This window comes from Pinus tabuliformis, chromosome 1_2, assembly GCF_031772625.1.
Source record: "Pinus tabuliformis cultivar Carrire ecotype Pingquan chromosome 1_2, CPIR1, whole genome shotgun sequence".
In the NCBI taxonomy this organism is placed as follows: Eukaryota; Viridiplantae; Streptophyta; class Pinopsida; order Pinales; family Pinaceae; genus Pinus; species Pinus tabuliformis.
Window position 1 is genome coordinate 788,571,757 of NC_142298.1, and position 18,505 is coordinate 788,590,261.

At 38.1% G+C, this 18,505-nt stretch overlaps 1 protein-coding gene and 1 pseudogene across 1 annotated transcript; both read left to right on the forward strand.

Annotated features, from left to right (window-relative positions):
• Positions 1–723: 723 nt before the first annotated feature.
• On the forward strand, positions 724–1,863 carry LOC149208253 (serine/threonine-protein kinase BLUS1-like). Its single transcript, XM_089398280.1, has one exon. It carries the CDS (start codon positions 724–726, stop codon positions 1,861–1,863), a length of 1,140 nt encoding a protein of 379 aa, XP_089254406.1.
• A 2,610-nt stretch (positions 1,864–4,473) lies between these two features.
• LOC149208254 (serine/threonine-protein kinase BLUS1 pseudogene) lies at positions 4,474–5,787 on the forward strand (annotated as a pseudogene).
• Positions 5,788–18,505: the final 12,718 nt, after the last annotated feature.

The window sequence follows — 18,505 nt, forward strand, 5'->3', positions numbered from 1 at the left end:
GAATTCCCTATCGATCAGAGAGCTACAGAAACCCTAACTATGGCTTTGCATCCTAGCTTAAAGAACTAAACTCAAATAATATCTAATTATTATTAATTATTAGAGAATTAACATATAAGTTAAACACATTTACATTTGAAAATTAATAGAGATTTTTAAAGTGCAAATAGATTTTGTAGCAATAAGAAAAGCCAATATCATGAATTATCAATACCACATGCCAAAAAAGCCATAAAACCATAAATCATTTCATATAACACTTGTTCATATGACATTTTACTTAATTAATCAGTTTAATTAAGAAAGCAAAAACTACATAAATATTTTAAAAATTAATTTCAATATTTAATTTGTGTACATACTAATAAAAATATTTTTAAAAATATTTTATAAAAATTAAATCTTCCCATTTATCTGATAATTATTGATCATTAAATTAAAATCTCATATTTTAATTTAATTATTAAATATATTAAATTAATATATAAAACCCTAATGAACGACAAACGAACAGACGAAGGAAGTAATTTCAAATTCACAATTCACAATGAGGTACCTTCCCATTCGAAACGTTGCATCTAATAAAGGTATAGAGAAGCATACATGCAAGTATCCATATAATACTATGTTTCATTCAAACGCTCTCAGTTTCAATTCATTAGTGGGCGTTGGATACAGTTTGAGTTTTTTAACAGTTGTACCCTGTGGCACCGATTTGAATTCATGGGTAACTGCAATGCGACCGCCATTACTCCCGACAGCCATAGTTTTAGTTTACAGAAAGCTATGAAAGGATCATTTCAAAGTAGAAGAGTGGCGCATTCGGAAGACTGTGAGTCACACAGAACTTATCCTGCTCAGGAAGAGAGATACCAAATTCTTGAGCAAATAGGTAAAGGTGGCACTGGGACTGTATACAAAGCCATTTGCTTGGAATTCAATGAAGTGGTGGCCATCAAGAGAATCGATCTCGAAACCCCGAAACTAAATATCGATAAACTCAAGGAGGAATGCCGAACACTGATGCTCCTCCGACATCCCAACGTGTTGGGTGCTCACTGTTCTTTCGTCGCAGATCGGTTCTTATGGGAAGTGATGCCCTACGTGGCAGAAGGCTCTCTGTCAAGCATTCTCGGGAGCTCGGCGCGCGAGGGCTTACAGGAGGCAGTTGTGGCAACAATTCTGAAAGAGACTCTTCAGGCGTTGGATTATCTGCACAAGGCGGGTCATATTCACCGTGACGTCAAGTCGGGGAATATCTTGATTGACAGCGACGGGTCGATCAAGCTGGCGGACTACGGCGTATCGGCGTGTATATACGAGTCCGGTGACAGGGACAAGATGCTGAGACACACGCTGACGGGCACCGTCTTCTGGATGGCGCCGGAAGTCATATTATGTGGGAAGGCGGGACTGAGAGGATATGACTGTAAAGCTGACATTTGGTCGTTAGGCATTGCCGCCATTGAGCTCGCTCAGGGCCGGCCGCCCTACTCTGGGAGTCAGCCGCTGCGAGTCATTACAAACCTGGCGAAAGGCATCGTTCCAAAGCTTACTGGTGCAAAATTCTCGAAGTCGCTCCGGGAGATGGTTTCGTCGTGCTTGCAATACGATCCAGCGAAGAGGCCATCTGCTGAGGAATTGTTGAGACATCCCTTCATCACGAAAAATGCTCGTTCGGCTCAGTATCTTGTTAAGCATTTATTGAAAGGACTGCCAGAGCTACCGCAGCGTTTGAAAATTTTGTGGGAAGAGGAGCGTCTTCTTTTTGGTGAGAAGATGCAGTCCCCTGTTTCTGACATTGAGGAAGACGAGGAAGGAAAACGACCGGTTGAATGGGAAATCGACTCGAACCACAGCTAAATTTAACTACTTTGTCAATTTAGAATCAACTGTAAAATTAGACCACCTATAGCACATTGTCAAACTAACGTATAAATATCATAACAAACATCAAAATAGTTAAGTCTTTATATATTTCATATTATTAAAATTAAAATTAAATATAAAAATTAATTACTATTTTTCAAACGAAAAAATTATGCCAATCATGGTGGAGCACGGTTGAGAGTCCAAACCAAGACCCCGACTAAACCTCTCCACTAAATTATTAAACTATTAAACCACATCCTCAGACTTAATTACTTATGAGCTTACATACCCTTTTCTTGAGGTGTGGGATAGCTCCACTCTACATGCAGTGCCCCTCCCAATTTTCTCATGTGGTATATATTAATGATTTCATTAGTGCCAATCATGGGTGGAGCAGGGTTGAGACCTACATTTTGTCCAAACCAAGACCCCAACTAAACCTCCCCAATAAATTATTAAACTATTAGACTACATCCTCAGACTTAATTACTTTTGAGCTTACATACCCTCTTCTCGAGGTGTGGGATACCTCCACTCTACACGCAATGCCCCTCCCAATTTTCTCATGTGGTATATGTTAATGATTTCATTAGTGCCAATCATGGGTGGAGCAGGGTTGAGACCTACATTTTGTCCAAACCAAGACCCCGACTAAACCTCCCCAATAAATTATTAAACTATTAGATTACATCCTCAGACTTAATTACTTTTGAGCTTACATACCCTCTTCTCGAGGTGTGGGATACCTCCACTCTACACGCAATGCCCCTCCCAATTTTCCCATAACTGTCTAAGTCTTATTGATAACTTGCATGGCTTGCTCAAGCCTATTTTGTCTCACATGGGTACATGTGCAAATTGTATGTAACATCTTGTAAAGTGGAAGTCCAAGTGCCAATAGTTGAATGTAACTATCATGTAGTAGGTGAAGAGTCATGAGGGAGGTGAAGAATCACAAAGGGGAATGTCAAGGGTCACCCCACCCTTTTCTATTTATAGAACCTCATAACTCATTGTAAGGGCTTTTGGGTAGCCAAGCTTCCGATAGGAGTATCTTAGAGAAAGCTTGGAAAGTATTGTAATGAGCCTTGGCTTCTACACAGTGCAGAACTAGTATATCTCTTTGTAGGAGCAAGTGGTAGTGACTGTAACGTTCGTTATCGATATTAGTGGTTGGTCATGGTTGTACTGTATGTTTGGAAGTTTCACTTCTTAATATATTAGAGCTAGCACATTTCATGCATATGTTGTTATTGTATTTCAGTTATCTTGGTTACTTTAATGACATATGTATCTGTTTTCTTACGCATGTATGTGTAGACTCCTTCTGTATATGTATGTATGAATCTTACTGATATGTGCTATTGGTTTAACCATCACTTTGGATTGTTGGTTCACATGCCTTCTAGTTCGTGATGCAACTTTGCTCATGTGTTCTCTTCCAAGCTGTGTGTTTATACATGTTTCCAAAGGGCGCACTCATTCCACCTTCCATGTGTTAGAACCATTCATGTGCCTTCCTTGGCTTACTACGCATGTCACACCCTTGCTACCAACAAGGACATCTTACTTACCTCTGCACACGACTACGATTAAGGTAATACCATACGACCCACTATTGGGACTCCTACACCAAACGGTCTGAGGTCTAGTTGGGACTTATTATCGGGGAGATCCCCTGATGTTGGCAGGTCCAACACAATGAATACTTGGTCAATAAGAAAGTAATCATCAATTTATCTTTCTACAACTAAAGTTGAATACATAGTAGTAGAAAAATTGTGTACTCGAGTTCTCTATATGAAACAAATTTTATAGGAAATCAGAGAGGAATATGATCAAACCATTTTTATTTGTTGCGACAACACTACTATATTCAATATCTCAAATTATCCTTCCATGCACTAAAAAAAAGCATATTCCAATCAAGTATCATTTCCTTAGAGAAAAAGTCATCAAGTAAAATGTCAATATGGAATATATTGGCACCAAAGAATATATTGTTGACATCTTTACCAAAGCTCTTCCCAAAGTCTGAATTTCATACCTCATGAACCAAGAAGAAGTGAAGTGAAGCCAAGTTGAAACATTTTTTTATAGAAGTGTTTTGGCACATCTTCTAAAAGGTTTTCGGCATTATTCTTGGGAAGGGTTTCTGGTTTATTTGAGGTCTATTTTTTAGAGTTGATTATAGGTATCTTTAGAGATCATGTAGACCAAGTTCTAGTGAGGAGATGGTCGAGCATCAAGCCTATCTTGAGGGTTGAATTATGTGCCTATGGAGGTTGAGTTTTAGGTATGTCTTAAGCCTAAGTTTTATAGTTATTTTATGAGGGCCAATTTCTGTCCCTGTAAAAGATGAGTTTTAAGGATGAGTATTGTTATTTGAAGGAAAAGTCTTAGGGGATGAGTTATGTTGTTTAAAGGTTAAGATCAAGCTTGATTTGAAGTCCAGGTTCTGGTGTATCAAAGGTTGAGTTTAGGTTAGAGTCTACAATTACAGTAAATTGGTGCTTATTGAGGATTGGTGTCCTCATATTCTTCCGTATACGTTTGCTATAGGCGCGAGTCATTCGTTGGCGAAACAACACACCACTATACATGCATAAGAACCAGGGTTAGTGAGCCATGTAATCATCATTATTACATACGTAATAATACTTTCACTCGCGGAAACCGTATCCAAGCAAGCTTATTGGAACGATTAATTTGGAGCTTACAATTTTTATAAGTTGGTTCTTATAGAGGATTGGTTTCCTCACAAAAGATTGTAATAAATTAAAGATAGGTTTCACTTGTATCTTTTTCAAATTTTGATTTTCACTTTACTCTATGTGTTCATACATTGTGAATGATTGATTATGTGACGTGAATTGAGTTTCAACAATAACTAAGTGAAAAATTGTCAAAAGTAACAAAATATTGACTCACCCCCAATATTTCTAACAATGAAAAACTTGGTGGTTTGGTGTATAAATACATCAAATATTCCATTTCTAGATAAAATTGTTGTCCATGAAACTATAGAAGCTTGATTTGATAGTGCAAGTTCCAAATCAATAATATATATGTGTATTACTATCTAGAATATATTTTTTTCTTGAAATATATGGAAATCTTAAAATACTCTTCTCTTTATTTCTACTATAATTTGGAGTGGCAGAAGGCTCTCTGTTAAGCATTCTCAGGAGCTCGGCGCGCGAGGGCTTACAGGAGGCAGTTGTGGCAACAATTCTGAAAGAGACTCTTCAGGCGTTGGATTATCTGCACAAGGCGGGTCATATTCACCGTGACATCAAGTCGGGGAATATCTTGATTGACAGCGACGGGTCGATCAAGCTGGCGGACTACGGCGTATCGGCGTGTATATACGAGTCCGGTGACAGGGACAAGATGCTGAGACACACGCTGACGGGCACCGTCTTCTGGATGGCGCCGGAAGTCATATTATGTGGGAAGGCGGGACTGGGAGGATATGACTGTAAAGCTGACATTTTGTCGTTAGGCATTGCCGCCATTGAGCTCGCTCAGGGCCGGCCGCCCTACTCTGGGGGTCAGCCGATGCAAGTCATTACAAACCTGGCGAAAAGCATCGTTCCAAAGCTTACTGGTGCAAAATTCTCGAAGTCGCTCCGGGAGATGGTTTCGTCATGCTTGCAATACGATCCAGCGAAGAGGCCATCAGCTGAGGAATTGTTGAGACATCCCTTCATCACGAAGAATGCTCGTTCGGCTCAGTATCTTGTTAAGCATTTATTGAAAGGACTGCCAGAGCTACCGCAGCGTTTGAAAATTTTGTGGGAAGAGGAGCGTCTTCTTTTTGGTGAGAAGATGCAGTCCCCTGTTTCTGACATTGAGCAAGACGAGGAAGGAAAACGACCGGTTGAATGGGATTTCGACTCGAACCACAGCTAAATTTAACTACTTTGTCAATTTAGAATCAACTGTAAAATTAGACCACCTATACCACATTGTCAAACTAACGTATAAATATCATAACAAACATCAAAATAGTTAAGTCTTTATATATTTCATATTATTAAAATTAAAATTAGATATAAAAATTAATTACTATTTTTCAAACGAAGAAATTATGCCGATCATGGGTGGAGCAGGGTTGAGACATACATTTTGTCCAAACCAAGACCCCGACTAAACCTCCCCACTAAACTATTAAACTATTAGACCACATCCTCAGACTTAATTACTTATGAGCTTACATACCCTTTTTTAGAGGTGTGGGATAGCTCCACTCTACATGCAATGCCCCTCCCAATTTTCTCATGTGGTATATACTAATGATTTCATTAGTGCCAATCATGGGTGGAGCAGGGTTGAGACATACATTTTGTCCAAACCAAGACCCCGACTAAACCTCCCCACTAAATTATTAAACTATTAGACCACATCCTCAGACTTAATTACTTATGAGCTTACATACCCTTTTTTAGAGGTGTGGGATAGCTCCACTCTACATGCAATGCCCCTCCCAATTTTCTCATGTGGTATATACTAATGATTTCATTAGTGCCAATCATGGGTGGAGCAGGGTTGAGACATACATTTTGTCCAAACCAAGACCCCGACTAAACCTCCCCACTAAATTATTAAACTATTAGACTACATCCTCAAACGTAATTACTTATGAGCTTAAGTACCCTCTTCTCGAGGTGTGGGATAGCTCCACTCTACATGCAGTGCCCCTCCCAATTTTCTCATGTGGTATATACTAATGATTTCATGTGGTATATACTAATGAAATCATGCATAGACAACTTTTTTTTGTACTACTTTTAATGGCTGGTTTTTGAGTGTTATTTTGACAAATACAAAATGTCTACATGCAGTGCCCCTCCCAATTTTCTCATGTGGTATATACTAATAATTTCATGTGGTATATACTAATGAAATCATGCATAGACAACTTTTTTTTGTACTACTTTTAATGGCTGGTTTTTGAGTGTTATTTTGACAAATACAAAATGTCTACATGCAGTGCCCCTCCCAATTTTCTCATGTGGTATATACTAATAATTTCATGTGGTATATATTAATGAAATCATGCATAGACAACCTTTTTTTACTACTTTTGATGGCTGGTTTTTGAGTGCTATTTTTGACATATTCAAAATGTAATTTTCAATATTAATGAAAATTATGGTTTTTCCTTGAAAAAAATATAAATACAAAAAAATGACAATATGTTAATAATAGATAATTTAAAGTACTTTCACATTAAATATTTTCAAAATTATCAAACCCATTATACCCTTAAAATTATTAGCCCTTCTCTTTGTCTTATATAAACGAGTTTTAACATTATCAAACTATTTTCTTTATTTAGTTTCTTAATCTCAGATTGTCTTCAAGGAACAATATAGTTTTTTCTTAAAATGATTAATTTGAGAAAAATATAGTAGAAATAAAAGAGAAGAGTATTTTAAGATTTCCATATATTTCAAGAAAAAAATATATCCTAGATAGTAATACACACATATATATTATTGATTTGGAACTTGCACTATCAAATCAAGCTTCTATAGTTTCGTGGACAACAATTTTGTCTAGAAATGGAACATTTGATGTATTTATACACCAAACCACCATGTTTTTCATCATTAGAAATATTGGAGGTGAGTTAATATTTTGTTACTTTTGACAAATTTTCACTTACTTATTTTTGAAACTCAATTCATCTCACATAATCAAGCATTCACAATGTATGAACACATAGAGTAAAGTGAAAATCAAAACTTGAAACCTATCTTTAATTTATTACAATCTCTTGTGAGGACACCAATCCTCTATAAGAACCAACTTATAAAATTGTAAGCTCCAAATTGTCAAGAATATGAGGACACTAGAACTCGGTCTACATGGTCTCTAAAGATACGTATAATCAACTCTAAAAAACAGAACTCAAATAAACGAGAAACCCTTCCCATGAATAATGCCAAAAACCTTTTAGAAGATGTGCCAAAACACTTCTATAAAAAATTGTTTCAACTTGGCTTCACTTCACTTCTTCTTGGTTCATGAGGTATGAAATTCAGACTTGCCCCTGCACTCTCCTAAACATGAAACTGAATGCTTGAGTCAAGTGGTTAGAAATACTCCTTCTCATGCTTATTTACAGTGCATATGGATGTTGGGTCAGGGATGACTTGTCCACTGGATGGGTCGACTAGTGCAACTTGCAAAATGTATAATGTATATTAAAAAATTCATTCCTCCTTAACTGTGAGGAGTTATGTGTGCCCTATATCATTGGAAATGTCTTAGAATAAGTTTTCTAGCCATATATCCCATGCTTCTGTTTCAACTAGTTAGTTGAAGTAAAAATTCCTTTAAAGATAAGGTATCCAAATGGGGCCTACTTGTACTTTGGTTGGGCCATATTAAGAAAATATGTCATACCTTGTCATTGTTATGGAATTAGAGGGAGTTCCATATAACATTGGAAAGGTCTCTAAATATTCTATTTGACTATGTAATTTCCTCTTTCATTTTGATAATATTTGATATCAATAAAAACCATTTTCAACAATCTACCCATTTTTTATTCATGGCAAATACTTTGATATATGTTTCTTTAGATGACTTCCCACCTTGGATATAGTATCTTCATACTTGTTATTTATCCCTCCTGTTTACATTCTCTCCCCCATTGGCATCAACAGAAAAGGGTGCTCCCACTGAGTTTGTGCTTCCTTTATTGAGATAAAGGAGAGATCACTCCCAACTTTTGTTTGAGATATTCAAAAGTTTCTCTGGGAAGAGCTTTCATAAAGATGTCAACAATATATTCTTTGGTGCCAATATATTCCATATTAACATTTTACTTGATGAATTTTTCTCTAAGGAAATGATACTTGATTGGAATATGATTTTTTTGAGTGAATGGAAGGATAATTTGAGATATTGACTATAGTAGTGTTGTCGCAACAAATAAAAATGGTTTGATCATATTCCTCTCTGATTTCCTATAAAATTTGTTTCATATAGAGAACTCGAGTACACAATTTTTCTACTACTATGTATTCAACTTTAGCTGTAGAAAGATAAATTGATGATTACTTTATTATTGACCAAGTGTTCACTGTGTTGGACTTGCCAACATCAGGGGATCTCCCTGATAATAAGTCCCAACTAGACCTCAGACCATTTGGTGTAGGAGTCCCAATAGTGGGTCGTATGGTATCGCCTTGAACCGCAGCTGCGTGCAGAGGTAAGTAAGATGTCCTTGTTGGTAGCAAGGGTGTGACATGCGTAGCAAGCCAAGGAAGGCACATGAATGGTTCTAACACATGGAAGGTGGAATGAGTGCAGCCTTTCGAAACATGTGTAAACACACAGCTTGGAAGGGAACACATGAGCAAAGATGCATTACGAACTAGAAGGCACGTCAACCAACAATCTAAAGTGATGGTTAAACCAATAGCAGATCTCAGTAAGATTCATACATACATATACAGAAGGAGTCTATACATACATGCGTAAGAAAATAGATACATATGTCATTAAAGTAACCAAGATAACTGAAATACAATAACAACATATGCATGAAACGTGCTGGCTCTGTTATATTAAGAAGTGAAAGTTCCAAACATACAATACAACCATGACCAACCACTAGTCTTGATAATGGAACGTTACAGTCACTACTGCCTACTCCTACAAAGAGATATACTAGCTCTACACTGTGGAGAAGACAAGGCTCGTTACAATACACTCCAAGCTTTCTCTAAGATACTCCTATCAGAAGCTTGGCTACCCAAAAGCCCTTACAATGAGTTATGAGGTTCTATAAATAGAAAAGGGTGGGGTGACCCTTGACATTGCCCTTTGTGACTCTTCACCTCCCTCATGACTCTTCACCTACTACATGACAGTTACATTCAACTATTGGCACTTGGACTTCCACTTTACAAGATGTTACATACAATTTGCATATGTACCCATGTGAGACAAAATACGCTTGAGCAAGCCATGAAAGTTATCACTAAGACTTAGATAGTTGTGGGAAGCCCAACTCTTCGGCATTCTCATGATGATCGACAGTGGCAAATTGATGACAAGTTCAATCATCTGTGATGGTGTCTACGTGCTCAATGGTGACATTCTGTTGAAAGCGAATTCTTGCCTCCATTGCATCTGGGTACATTGATATGGGTCCTCTGTCCAACTCATCTAATAACATGCGCATCATCATCTTGAGTGAAGTTGGACTAGCAACATATTGATGCATAGTGTTTGCACTAGTGAATATGCACATCAACCTATCGAAATACATGTTCAACTCCAGTCAAACTTGATTCTTGTCTTCACCTTGGCGAGTGTGGCCATAGATGGGATCGCATGCGTGTGCATAATGAGATCCATGCTTTTAAGCAACCTTACATGTGATCAATGACACTACTTACACTCTCTACTTCGTGCTAGCTATTGGGTTGGGTCTATAACCTTGATCTAGATTTAAGTAGGAACGCAACAAATTATAGAGATAACCATAAATACAAAGATGCAACAGAAATAATACTTCATTTCATTAATGTAAAATACTAAAATATGCTTACAAACATAAATGGAAATAAACCAGCTAGGGCAATTGTAGCTTATCCTTGAGAAGAGATGTGGCGGCTACATGCCTCTAAAATGTGTTAAAATGAGGCTCGAAGGCCTATTATTGTTGAGAAATAATGGAAAACCCTAAACATCCAAAAACCTAACCCTAGGAGATGAAACACCAAACTATGGGCCCTGTTTTGGGTAAATTGGTACATCAACTTCTTGGGGTCGTAACTTTGGCATACAATCTATGTTTGATGTGCATAATAGCTCGTTAGAAAGACCTATCCGAGGAGTACAACTTTGGGATGGATCCATGTTGATCCTAGATTTCCCAAAAAATGTCGTTTAGGGCCCCAAAACGACTCCAGAAGTTCAGACCCGAAAAATTGCTAAAAATAGTAAACTGTGCTACAATTAAGGAAACTGAAAAACTAAAAGAGACATTTGTGGGGTTCCAAGTGGGATAGGTGGGTGGCCACCAACATCCACCTAGATCATTCCTCCCTCCTTAGGAAGCAATGGTCCCCATTTCATTGAGTTCCTCCATGAGATGAGGAAACTTCTGCTGAAATTGGTCCTTGGTGAGCTGTTCTGCAACCTCTGTTGTGTCTAGTGATGGTGGGAAACATGGTCGAGGTGGTCCACATTGAACACTCGGTGCAAGCGAAGGAATGGAGGAATGTTACAGCTTTGGTAATGGTGTAAGGACCATATCGGAGTTGTTAGAGCTTCTGATGGGCTCTTGTAAGGCATTCTTTCTATGGGGTTACCTACCTATGGTTTTGTGCATGATTTTGCACATGCTTTTGGACGTGATGGTTTTCAATCCATGGTATTGGATGCTTTGGCATGTATAAATATGTATTGTAACATTGAAAGGAAAATAATGAAGCAATCAATCTAGTAGTCTCAGTTTTGGGATCCAGGGGAAAATCTCTATGTATATGTGTTTTATGTGTTATGCTCGCGCATTTTTTATTTTCTGTGTTTTAGAATTTGTATGCAGGTAATTTCTGTACAGGGTTAAAACCTGTTATCACTTAGATTTTCCTTAAAGTTGTTAGAATAAGGAAATGGGTCTGAGGTAACTACAAACCAATCTTTTAAGTACAGAATCTAGCCAATTTATACTCATAGAGGGCTCTCTCTTTATGATTTAGATTTGTTGATGGGATATTAGGCTAGTTAGGAAAGCTTGGGAGGTTTTGATTTTGTTTGGTGGTGGAATTCAGGAGCAGATGGATAGAACAAGGTATTTCAAGCCATTGGGCTATGGAGTCAATTGAAGATGGCTTAACTGGATTAGGTTGATTTAACAAAGGAGAATTTCACAGGGAAAGATAGCTAAACAAAAGACAAATGATAGCTTAAAATGGGTGGAATGGTCTTGAACAGGGAGGAAGGGAAATCAAGAATCCTTCAACAAAATCCATGATGAAAGAAAGAGGGTGCTCATTAACAAAAAGAAATTAAGAATTTTTTGTTAAATGGTCACAGTGATAAACTATGAAAGTAGGGAGCAGTTAAGAATTCCCTGCTTATAATGGCTTGGAAGAAAACATTAAGGAAATAAACGATTTTAAAGACAGAATCTAGTAAAGCTCTTTCTGAAATATAACTTTTTGTTTATCATTCAGATACGAAACACATATTAAACCAAAAAAACTGTAAAAACATAAGATATAGAATACCTATTTGTTTCTCGTCTGACACAGGTATCCTATAAAAGTCCTTTTCTTTATTACTTTGTTCCAGCCAGCCATACAGAAGTTGTTTAAAAACACTTCAATTCCAAAAGTACATCGTCTATAGAAATGTCTAAGAATCCACCTCCAGTACTTCGAATAAGGAAACTTACTTATACAAAATTTACATCAAAATATCTCCTAACTAAGAGAGATACATTCTAGGAAAACTAAATATCTTTTATATGAATATAGAGATAGATGGTCTCGAAAGTAGAACCTGAATGTGAACTACTTGTTGCTGTCCCTGTTTTTGTTGAAGGAGTTGGAAGCAGGTCCTATGAATATGCATCTTGCTATCTTAAACATAATTCTGTGCAGGATGAATTATTTTAGCTTTTCACTTATACTCTTTTACCTGTGACTGATACTCTTTACCTGTTTTACCATCATTCATCCCTTTTTACCAAAATTGACTATGCTAAATACTTCAATTTTCTTCACTTTTTACCATGGTAAATCATAAGATGTCTATCATGCTGGTCCACCAATCATCTCTTGGTATTCTTGTCCTTGTTAGTTTTCTATAGATTTCATCTGCTTCTGTATATTTTACAAAATTTGGTTGCATTGGAAATAAGTGCTTCACTTCATGCTCAATGTGAAAAAGGTTCTCCAGACTTTCATAGAGAACTCACCCTGTGGGCATTGCCTTAACTGCAGATGAACTGATTGATTGTTAGCTTTCTTATGTAATTTGTTGAAATAATCATTCTGAAACATTAGCTTGTCAATGATGACTAAAGGACTTGGAAGTCCTTTACTTTGTAAGATGCCAAATTTCTCCATAAATTCATCTATGTCTTCCTCCATATTTTGACATTTGCATTCCAGGCCTTGCATTAGACTCCTTTTGGTCAATACTTTCTTTATTTTGAGGATGGTAGCAGTCCTATGCTCAATGTTTAATTGTTCCAACTGATGCCTATTTCTACTGTTTAGAGAGGTTATTAATTTGATAGCTTCTTCAGGCTTCCTTCCTAGTTCTTCCTTGGTTTTTTCAATCTCTTGAAGAGAAACTTTCACTAAGTCAATTTTTTAAAAAATGATTTGAATTGATGACCAAATATCATTGATTGAATCAGTGATATTGGTCCATAATATCTTTTGATCTCAGTCAAAGGATTTTCAAATGTAAGATCTTTTTCCAGTGTTTTAATCTGTTGAGTCAAACCTTTGTTTTTTCTCATCTCTTCAGCAAAATTGAATTTTGATACATCATATTTTTGCTCTAAAGTAATGAATTTCTCTTTTACTTTTTGTAGTTCAGTGACTTGGAGCTTCATTTCCTCCATGGACTTGATCAACTCTTCTGTGCTCTGATTTGAGGTTCCTGCCTGTGATGTACCTGTACCTGTTACTTCTATAGTTGCAACTGCTTCCAAAGGGACATTTGGTGCTAAAGCAGTTGCCAATGTAGAAGGGACTGTTGTAGAAACCACTGGCACTACATTTTGAGGCTGTGTGGTCGACTCACTTTGCCTGCTTTGTAGTTTTTTCTATAATTCTTGCTCTGTCTCTTTTAGTTGCTCATTTAGCTTAAGGACCAAGTCCATCAACTCTTCTTCATTTTTCTTCTCAATCACTTCCGCGGTCTGAGGGTGAATGAGTGGTGGCAATTTCAACTGCTTTCTCAGTGCAACTATATATTCATTCTTTTTCTTTATTAGGCTCTCTGCAGCCTTGATATCCTTTGGGTTATGGCCCAACTCAATAATCAACTCTTCCAATGATTTAATTTTGTTGTCCTTTGCCTGTGAGGAGGCCTTTTCTAGTTGCAATTGGGCAGTAGTGTTGTTCAGTGAATTTTGCAACCTATGTGCCATCATTGTCTTGCTTGTTAGTGTAGAATAAACCATCTCCCTTGTTTTCTTATGTAGCTCTATCTAATCTATGGGGTGGATATCTTTAGCTAAGACCTCAAAATCAGTCTTGAGGTAGTCTGAAAATGACTTGGGCTACTGTAATGTGGGCTTTAGAAAGCTCATCTACATTTTTCATTCTTTGATGTCATAAGATGACATTAATATTGTTTGATTTGTAGGGGCCATCTTCAAGTATTGAGTATAGGCGTGGGTCTTCAGCTGCTCATTCTTGGCCTTTATCTCCTTGAATTTTCCTTTTATGTCTATGATCTTCTCAGATGAATATCTGAAAGATGAAACTTTGGCAATCTGCTGTCTTTCAAGCTCTTGTCTTTGTGAAGTGGAAGGTGCCCCACCTGTTGGGAATGTATGTAGACTGTCTCCACCTTCCTTCTTCAAACTCCCTGTTGTTTCCTCAAATAATTCTTCTCTGAATATGGATTTAGTTTGTGCCTCTTAGCACTAGGCTGGTCTGAAGGACCACTGGCAAGGGTAGCTACTTCCCTGTCCCTTTTCAAGTTCTTTTCCTCATTCAGAGGAGTCCACACGATCGGGGGATTTCCCATATTAACCTGAGCTGGATGAGGCTATGGTGGAGCTTATTCTTCAGAGATTTCAGGCTGCTCTGACATCTATGGTTGTTCTAATGCTGGAGTACTTGTTCCCTGGTCTTGTTCTTGTGGTGGTTCTGGTGGGGGTGCACTAGTTTTCTATGTGTGCCTTTGAGAAGTCTTTGTTATAGAGGCACTAGGCTCTGGTGTTGGCCTTTGAGTAGATTCTACTAGAACCTGTTCACAAGAGTCTAGGTCAAGTATATTTTCTAAGTCTTTCATCACATTCTCTACCTCAACTTGATCACTATCCATTTCAACTAGAGTTCCTTCCCTCCATTCATCCATATTTTCATATTGTTCGATCTCTGGGATTCTATGATGGATATATGGCGACAGATTATGTTTCATTCTCCTATCAGAAATGAAACCTTGTGGATCATATCTCCAAGCAAAGCTTTTCTTTAGTCTCATTTTTTCTAGGATTTCCTCTGCTCTTTTTCCTACTTCTCTATTGTTGCACACAAATGGGCCTAAGTGGTATTTTATCCTCAATTAGCCTTTCTTGTTCACCTTGGTGAAATGAATTTGATTAGAGTTTAGCATTTGCTTATAATATTCCAGGGCAAAAAATCTCATAGGAACATACTTAGGCAGTTTGAATGAAGGGAGTTCACAACCATAGATCTGGATCTCAGTGTGATTCTGGTACAAGTACGAGTCACCTATCTTGTACTGCTTTGACAGTTGAAGGATTCTCTTGATTTCATCACTAATCCTAGGAGGAGGACTTCCTGTTAGCATGGTGGTCACGGGGTGGACAAGCTGGTCAATGAATTCATTATATGAATAGGGACAAGTATGTGAATAGTGGAAGATGGAAGTCCAAAAAATGACTGATCTGGTATTACCCTTTGTATCAAGTTTATTGATAGAGAATGGAAACTTATCAGACTGATAGTAAAGGAAAAGGTGATATATGGCTATAGAATACTTGATCACCTTTTCCTTTTCTAGCCTCATGAACTGGTCATGGATTTTCTAAACAATGAAAGCAGCATAGTTATATTTGACATCAGGAGGCTGACCAGGGGTAAAGATGGACATTAAAACTAGAGTCAATTCATCCACATATTCATTAGTATTGAAACCTCTACAACTATCATATTGACTATATTTTTTCCTATCTCTGTTGTTGTAGGGAAAAGTATCTGATTCGGATGACCCTATCCCACTCTAAGGGTGATAGTACCTCAACAACAACTGTAAAGAAAACTGCTTAAGGTTTACTTCTTTATGAAAGCAAGAGAAAATGAAGAAATGCACTAACCGTTGCCTTGCGCTTAATGTCGAATCCAAACTCTTCTCTTTGCTTGCTTGCTCCCAGCTCCTTGCTCTTTTGCTGGCCCAGCTACAATGAGATCCTGCAAAATAACAAAGAAGGAAACTACAAGAAGCATGCAATCATAACTGATTCAAGGATTAGCATAAATCAAATATACAATCATCACAATATATCATTGAAACAAGTGCATATAGAAGAACCTCAATATCTTTTATTAATAGAAGAAGTAAAGTTCTGAGAGTGTTACAACCATTGAAGGCCCCAATCCAGCAACACCTCCCAGCAGAAAGAATTTCTCCTCTTCATCTCCTTCAAGCAATCACCCAATAGCTCTATAGTGAAACCAACAGCATATCATTACTTTGCACAAAATTCCAGCCTCCTGAGCTCATAGGAGAGAGCTCAATATATAGATGAATTGAGAAAGGATGAGTCAGCTTGCAACTGATGTGTAGCTGCCTTGTGTCCTCTCTCTCTTCAGTTGATCTTCAGTTCTTGAGTCCACTTGGAGAACCTTGCTTCCACTTGGAGAAGCAGAGCCTCTGACTCATCACAAGGCGAAATCCCTGATCCAAGTGTCATTTTTGGAAGATTCCAGAGCAATGACTCAGTGTGCCACTTGTCCCATCTCGCTCAGCGCAGGTGGCCTTTGTTCTACCTGCTTTGCAACGCAGGTACACCATGGAGGAGTTGAGTTTCAGCGCAGAAGCCTAGTGGAGCACCTGCTTTGATTTCAGGATTGCTTGTTTTTGAGTGTTTTCAGGTGGAGAACTGATCTGAGAGCTGTTGGTTTGCTGACCTTGTTCCTCTAGGGGTAGGAACATCATGTTTAGGGACTTTGGATCCCTTGGATTATTGACAATTCATGCCTGATGCTACAAGGCACAAAATTGTCTATAACAGATGCCCCCTAAAGTATGAGGTCGTTTATCGGGTGAAATGCTTTATTAGGAGGATCCGAAGTTCATTCAATCTGCTGAGAAGTGTCCTGTAATAAGATACAATACAATACATTATTTTTCATACTTTTTCATGATCTAGCTGAGGCGGGCATTCCCATGCTTAGCTTTATAAATTCATTTTGGTACATAGAACAGACGATCGTCTGATGGTAGACTGATAATTCTCTGATGAAATTATCATCCTTTGAGAAGGATGATCATCTGCTGCAATGATGTACATATCAAATGTCTTTATATCCTGAATATATATCGCAGCCCGGATGGATGAAACTAGATCCGGGGTCTTCAATCTCTTCCGATCTTCACTCGATGTACAAGTCGATCCATGTGAGAATTTCTTGAAGTCGAACATGGAAAGACATCGCTTGATTACCGGTCAATGATGTAAACCGTTAACAAGCGTGAGAGGAATCACCGATAAGGATGATGACCCTCAAGGTACAGCAGTACAATTCACATGGTGGGAATAAAGGACTTGGCGTCGACCACCACGCAAAATCTTCTGGTCGAAGGTCATTGATGTATACCTGTCGCCGGAAGTGAGAAACTTGCCATTGAGGCATGCAAGCTTCAAAGTACTGAAGGGGTTGTTCCTAGATCAACTCCTTGGATAATGAGCTGATGTCGACAAGGAGCGATCCGTCAAAGGAGGGCCTTAATGAATCCCACATCATTGACACGGAACGGAGCTAGTGATTGTGATGAGGTGAAAACAAACTGTGATGTATGATTCAGGGTGGCGGTCATGAAATGGATGAAGGACAATGTATGGTAGTGGATGGGACACGGTTGACTCTTTGCAGAACAACATCTCTTGAACATATAACGACACTGATGTGATGGATCGGTAGCATTACCCCAAATGTGGATGGTGTGGCGAGGACCATGGTGATGAGACCGGTGAATGAAACAACCCAACCCGATGTGATACGGAGGACAAAGTGTCATGTTCAAGAGCGAATTGCTACCATTAGAGCTGTGAGGTTCTCCCAATTTTTCCCCAGTCATTTCTGACCAGTACCTCTTTATTTTTGTCAAGCTTGAGGAGGATAACATATGCTTGTTCTATAACCTGCCCTTCGGGAAAGCCCATCGCTATGTTTTAACGAGCCTAGCGATAGGGAAACTCGTTCTCGTCTAAAGACAAGTTTGTCGCTATTTAATGAATTTAACGAGTCTAACGACAAGGATAACTCGGTCCTTTTCATTTTTAGAGAGTCTGAAAAGGTACATAAAGTCAACTCCAGAATTCCTTTTTCGTCATCTAATCCCTTAAGTCCGAAAAAGTATAAAACAATACAGAAGGGATGAGTTTTCGGTACTTTTAACGAGCCGAACAAAACAAGCGCTCGATCTTTTTGTGCAATAATCCCTCAGGTCCAAAAAGATTAAAATCTAGAGGAGGGATAGCTTTCCGGTCGCTTTAACGAGCTGGAAGGCCAAAACTCGGAAAACTTTTCATATTTTACGAGTCAGTGAAAAGAGATCAAAGAAGACTCGTCTTTTGAGGAGCGAGTGATAAACAGGTATAGCAGCAGATTCCAGGTATAGGTTGGAATATTCCAATCACGGCAGTGTCACGAGGATGGCTTAG

What these genes read in the sequence shown, in the direction of transcription:
- LOC149208253 (XM_089398280.1), top strand. Translation starts at nt 724, where the DNA reads ATGGGTAACTGCAATGCGACCGCCATTACTCCCGACAGCCATAGTTTT.